The 6308-nt window shown below is 35.7% G+C and overlaps 1 protein-coding gene across 1 annotated transcript; it reads right to left on the bottom strand.

The window, feature by feature from the left end:
- LOC107480015 (11-beta-hydroxysteroid dehydrogenase A) lies at nucleotides 1–1565 on the bottom strand (the record flags this gene model as incomplete). Its single annotated transcript, XM_016100137.3, is given in 4 exon segments — nucleotides 1–453; nucleotides 515–646; nucleotides 947–1032; nucleotides 1144–1565. Coding segments are annotated over 4 exon segments (1047 nt in total), but the record flags the coding sequence as incomplete, so codon positions are not given.
- Between the last annotated feature and the right edge of the window lie 4743 nt (nucleotides 1566–6308).

Here is a 6308-nt window from a genome sequence, read left to right as displayed (position 1 = left end):
ATCAGTCTTGACATCAGGGGATTGGATGGAAGGAGGGTAGAACAAGTTCTTGGCACCGGTGGCGTCTAGAATCTTCTTGCTAAGTGCATCACTTGTGGGAGTTCCGGGTGCAGTTAGATACAGCAACCTGAAGGTCCACTCGAGAAGCTCAGGGCAGAGGAGTTTGATGAGGTATGTCATCCTGAACCATGAGGGTACAGTTAGGCACCTGTCTCCCCTCAAAGTGCTCTTTATTATCGATTCGGCGCATCCACTCACTGACCCCACCGGCACTGCGCTCACCTCCACGTCTCTCAGATCCTGATCAACATCGACCTCCCCTTGTGCGCTTAGGAACTTCCCTTTCGTTATTTCCGACTCTATGTACCCCGGTGTCACGATTGTTATGCCTATTTCCGACCCGACCTCCACCCTCAGCGTTTCATACAGGCTCACCAATGCTGCTTTGCTTGCCTGTTACATTCACAATTCATTAATATGCACAATGCATTATTAATTCGTATGTGTTACTTACGCTATAGATGTGCCTTCTGGGCGCAGGCAACCATGAATCTACAGATGACATGACCACGATTTTGCCTCTGCTCTTCCTCAGATGCTGTAATGCATAACGGGTTGTGTATACTGATCCCCAAAAGTTTGTTTCCTACATATGTATATATCACATAATATTAACTATATACTCATATACATATATCTAGCTAAGAATAATTAAAGGGAACTGATTAATGACCAATATTTTAGAACTAGCACAGTTTATTTTTTTTTAATAGCAGGCAGTTAATAATATTTAAAACAACCAATACTAAAATCAGTCAAATCAGTCACTAGTATAATATTGGTTGAAGTACAAAATATACCTTAAAGAACACAGATATTTATACAAAATTAAAAATTTCGGTGCAAAATTGCCAGACTTAAATTTTTCTCTTGATTAATTACATACCATGATAGGCCTCAAATTGGAGATATCAGGGGTTTCTTCAAACAAGGTAGCAATGCTGATTGCCGCGTTATTTACAAGGTGATCCACTGGCACCATCACATCATCATCACACACACACAACCACAAACACTACTAGTTATGATTAACGATGATTAACTAATAAGTAAGAAGAGGAATTAACGTAGTAATTAACATACGTCTTCCAAAATGATTGACAGTTTGGTCGATCAATCGCATGCAGTCCTCAGGCTTGGAAACATCGGCACGCATAACGATAACATCGGGAGATCCAAGATGACGGGCTGTGTCAGCAACTTGATGGAGGGCAGTTTCCCTCCTCGCAGAAAGCGCAAGGCAAGCACCCCTCTTTGCATACTCGTACGCCAAATACTCCCCAATGCCAGAGGAAGCACCTGTGATGTGAACCACTTTACCAGCCACATTCTCACTCAGCAACCAGCTTAGGATGGACACCATAAACTTGAGGCCCCAGTACGGTGGCAAGAACAGGCATAGGAAAAAGAAGGTGAAGGGAGGAGCTACAAGGTTCAGAAACGTATGAATCAGGTCCATTATGCTAACAATCTTGGGATGAGGGTGCGTGTAGCGTAGTAGAAAATGTGTTAATAAGCATGGAAAGGTAGAAAGCCTAATTAACAGGGTGTCACCAGTGCATGGCAAGTATATGACACGTATTATCATGACGTCTGGCTCTATATATCAATCGGCCACGACCTCCGCCATATCAGAATCTTATGTCCAAGTGTACATATCACGCTTTCTCGAGTCTCTCATTTTATTGAAGTGCCACTACCTTATTAGCTTACATTTCATCTTTTAACTATTAATTTTAGACTGCAATGTTAGTCCGTGTAATGCGCAAAAGTGACCACTATTACATAAAGTTAGTAATAAGAAATAAAGGTAGTGCATGTTGACAAATTAAGTTCAATGCTATTTGACTTTTAAGCTTGTTTAATTAAGATGAGATTGTGTGTAAAGTAGTAGGACAATTAAATATTTAAATCTCATTCGAGGGTGCAAACAAAGACCTCATCACATATATCATGATCGATCCATAAAAGTTTATTTCACACTTCTCAACAACTTATATGTTACCATCGGATTCACATACTCTAAATTCAGTTATTAATATAAAATATATTATAATAAAATAATATTTAAAATAAAATTTTTAAGTTATTTTAAATTAGTTTTTATTTTTTAAATTAATTAAATAAATTCTTTATTCTTAAAATCATAAATTTTTATTAATCTAAAAATTATTAAATAATAATGCTATCGTTAAATAATAATTAAATAATAATACTAAAGAACTAAGATGGTTCCAGCCAAATGCCATTGGATCACAACTAGAAAATAGATTAATACAGACAGATTTACAAACGAATTTAGTCTTTATTACAGACGGATTTTTAATTACCGACAAAATTACCGACGGATTTTGTCTTTCTGTAAAAGCCCCGTCAAAAATTATTTACTGACGGATTTTTTTCTGTCGAAAAATTACAGACGGATTTTTACCAGTTACCGATGGATTTTCTTTCTGTAAATTCTGCATCCATTTTTTCGAAGGCGACGAACTTTCCAACAGATTTTCCGTCTGTAATTACAGATGGATTTTCCGACGAATTTTCTGTCTGTAATAACAGACAGATTTTTCGACGAATTTTCAGTCGATAATTATAGACGAATTTTTCAAATTTTGAATACAGACAGAAAATCCGTCTGTAAATCTATCAGCAAGGTATTTTTTTTTGGATTTTTTCATTGCAAAATACACCTTTTTCCATACAAAATAAATATGAATTTAATAAATAAACTTTTTTATCTAATTTGTATTCGAATATTTATAATATTTCAAAAAATAAACAAATTTATTGTATTATCAAACTGAAAGAAAAAAGTAATAAACAAGAAAGCTAATATAATTCAAAAAAATAAACAAAGTGTATTGATACATCAACTATAATAATAAATAACTATACATCAACAAAATGTGTTAATACATCAACTATAATTCAAAACATAAATTCAGTGTATTGTTCTTCCAGGATCAGCTAAGAAGCCACCAAAGAGGCCAAGAAGGTTGAGAGTTCCCATTAAATTGGTAAATATTGTAGCAGATTTAGTTGATGGAAGATTCAAAATTCCAACCAAGAATATGACCAAGTTCATAGATATTTTCATAACACATTCTTTCAGCTAGTTCAGTTCCTGCATAGTGAAAAAAAGTATGCAAATTTAGAGAGTGTGTAAAAGAGAAGTGAATTTTTGAGAGCACCATACAAAAGTTCCATATTGCGAGACTGATCAACAACCTCCTAAGGATTCAGATCATAATAAAAACTTACTCGTGCTGTAAAAACCTAATGAATTCCATATAGATGCATCTAAGAACAGATAAACTTGTATATGGAATACCTTATGTAAAGCGTTCACCAAAGCTGGGATGATACTGTCACTCAAAAATTTCAAATAGGATGCATCCCGACCTTGAGATTGCCCTTTTCTCAATAGCCAACTTTGCAGAACGTAATAGCTCCGGCATTGCTAAAATAATATAGGAAATCATAACCATTAAAAACAGCTGGGATAATGGCATAAAGCAACTTAATGAGCAGAGGAAAATTGTTAACAAAAAAAGATGCAACGGAACAATCATTCTTATACCTGAAACAGCTGCTTTTCTAACCTCCTCATAGAAGTAAAATTTAAGAAGTGGAACTAAAGTTCCTGCAACCTGTCCCACATGCAATTTAATACTCAGAAAAAGATGTTTCTATAAACAAAGTGCAATATGTAAAGGTGTTATTAACTTTTATAGTGTTTCCTGTCTAACCTGATCAATCCATGGAAAGAATCCTTCCTTCAACTCATCAGCATAATAGCAAAGCATGTTACAGGCTGTGGCCTTTTCTTCCAGAACACTAGTTTTGATACCAATTCTTTTGTCCCCAAGAGTGATGGTCTCCATACTATAATAGTATAATGAATAAACAAAACTTAGTTGGATTTATCTTGCCTAAGTAAAATTATCTATACAGAGGAAGGTCGGTTGGATAGTCCAACCTGAAGATTACCATTGTCAACATCACCCTTTGTACTAGAGGAATCTTGCTGCTGAAAAGAAGTGGTTGACGAAGCTTGTGCACCAGCTCTTTCTTGAATTTTCTTTTCAAGCTCTACTTTTTTGACATCTAGGAGATGTTTCCTTTCTTCAGAAAGAATACCTTTGTCCCCAGTCATTATTGCACTCTCAGTTTTCTTGGAGAATGACGTAGCTTCCAGAGATTTTCCAGCAGAAGGGGACCCTGAAGAGTTATTATTATCAGGTTGTCTCATATTGTTCAGACCTCCAAAAGGCATCATGGCCCCTGACGAGGTACCCAATTCAACAGAAGATTGTGAGTTTTTTTTGTGGTCAGTATGATCCTTTCCTGAATTTCCATCATATATCTTCCCATCAGTTACCAGTTAGGTGAGGAGAATAATTTATTATTTAACAATTAAATAAACACCAGTCACCTTCTCTAAAAAAAGTGGTTCCAAGAGCAATTTCAATATGTAGTTGCTTTGGTGCTAAACCATTTCTGCACATTTAAAACAATATATGAAAATATAATAAAACTTAGTTTGATCTTTTCATATTTAAATACTGGTAGCAAAGTTACGTTTTTACCTAAATGCTAGAAAACAAGGCACTGAGCTCGGAGCTGTTTCAACTGTTATTCTTTGAAAGGCACACCAGATGATCCACCAATCGTGGATCTTGCCATATATCTGGTAAAGCAATCAACTTGACTCACATACACCCTCAGAAAAAAAAAACTTGACTTATATAAATAGCAAGTACTTTAAGTTTTAATTTAGAATAATGGACATCCCCATATACTGTCAACTTAAGTTAGATGATTATAGAAATTATAGTAACTAGTAAAACTAAAAATAAAATGGAAAGAGAAAGGCTTAAAGTCATTATGAACAAAAAAATTAATGTCAGGCAATAACGAGAAATTAAGGACACATTTTAATTGTTCATCTTTATTGCAATTATTAAAGCCACTATAATTTTTATTTTATTTTATTTTTCCTCCTCCAAGTTTCAAAACGACAAAATGGCACCATGTCCAGTAAATAAACAGTAATAATAGAGATTTCTCAGTTGAAACATCAATTCCAAAAATCTGGCGTAATAGTTGGGATTGAATAGGCAATATACATGTATTGAATAAAAAAATGGAGCAAAAAGGGCATACTTCACCCATCATAAATAAGAAATCCTGAGCTCCAGCATTATATACAAGTATACGACAAATACCAGGCCTATTTTAGGTTCATCAGCTGAAGTAGTTGTGGAATTGTTAGTTCAGAGAGAGGGAAGGTTCAAGAACCGAGGAAAGTTTACAGAGGAAGCCCTAGGTCAAAAGCAAGTTACTTCTGACTGAGGCAAGAAAAATGAGACTTACAAGAGCAAAAACTCAAAACTCTATTTACTCCGTCTACTATATATACTTCCTTAACTAAATCTGCTAACTAACCGTTCACCACTATTAACAGCTGTATAACAAACTTTTTCAAAACTGCAAAGTGTGTAACTAACTTGCTAATTAATCTGACTCCTCATGTGATAGCCCCTCTCAAGCTGGAATTGGCAAAATCAACCATTCCAAGCTTGCTATGACATCTCTCAAAAATGCTTGGAGCTAGAGCCTTTGTAAATATGTCTGCAGTTTGGTTTGCAGTGGAGATTGGGAGTAATTTGATAACCTTTTCTTGCCATTTATCTCTCACTATATGACAATCCATCTCAATGTGCTTTGTTCTCTCATGGAAGACTGGGTTTGCTGCAATGTGTAATGCTGATTGGTTGTCGCAATATATGGCTATTGGCTTCTCCAACTTCACTTTCAAGTCTTGCAAGATGTAGGTCAGCCACTGAGCTTCTCTAGTTGCCATTGCTAATGCCCTGTACTCTGCTTCGCATGATGAACTTGCAACTGTATTTTGTTTCTTACTCTTCCAAGATACAATTGAAGTTCCCAAAAAAAAAAACAATACCCAGATATTGATCTTCTACTATCCGAACATGTCCCCTAATCACTGTCTGAGTATCCCGCTGGCTCTAAGTCTGAATGAGCTGAAAACATCAACCCAAGTGCTGGTGCTCCCTTGAGATACCTTAATACTCTAATGGCAGCTTCAAAGTGTTTATATGTGGCACAATCCAAGAATTGACTGAGTTTTCCAACTGCATATCCAATCTCCGGTCTGGTGTTGGTCAAGTACAACAATTTTCCAACTAACTTCCTGTATTCTGAAGTTGAGCTTAATGGAGTTC

This window comes from Arachis duranensis, chromosome 3 (genome assembly GCF_000817695.3).
Source record: "Arachis duranensis cultivar V14167 chromosome 3, aradu.V14167.gnm2.J7QH, whole genome shotgun sequence".
NCBI classification, from domain to species: domain Eukaryota; kingdom Viridiplantae; phylum Streptophyta; class Magnoliopsida; order Fabales; family Fabaceae; genus Arachis; species Arachis duranensis.
The sequence above is the reverse complement of the archived record's forward strand: the minus strand, read 5'-3'. Positions and strand labels throughout refer to the sequence as shown.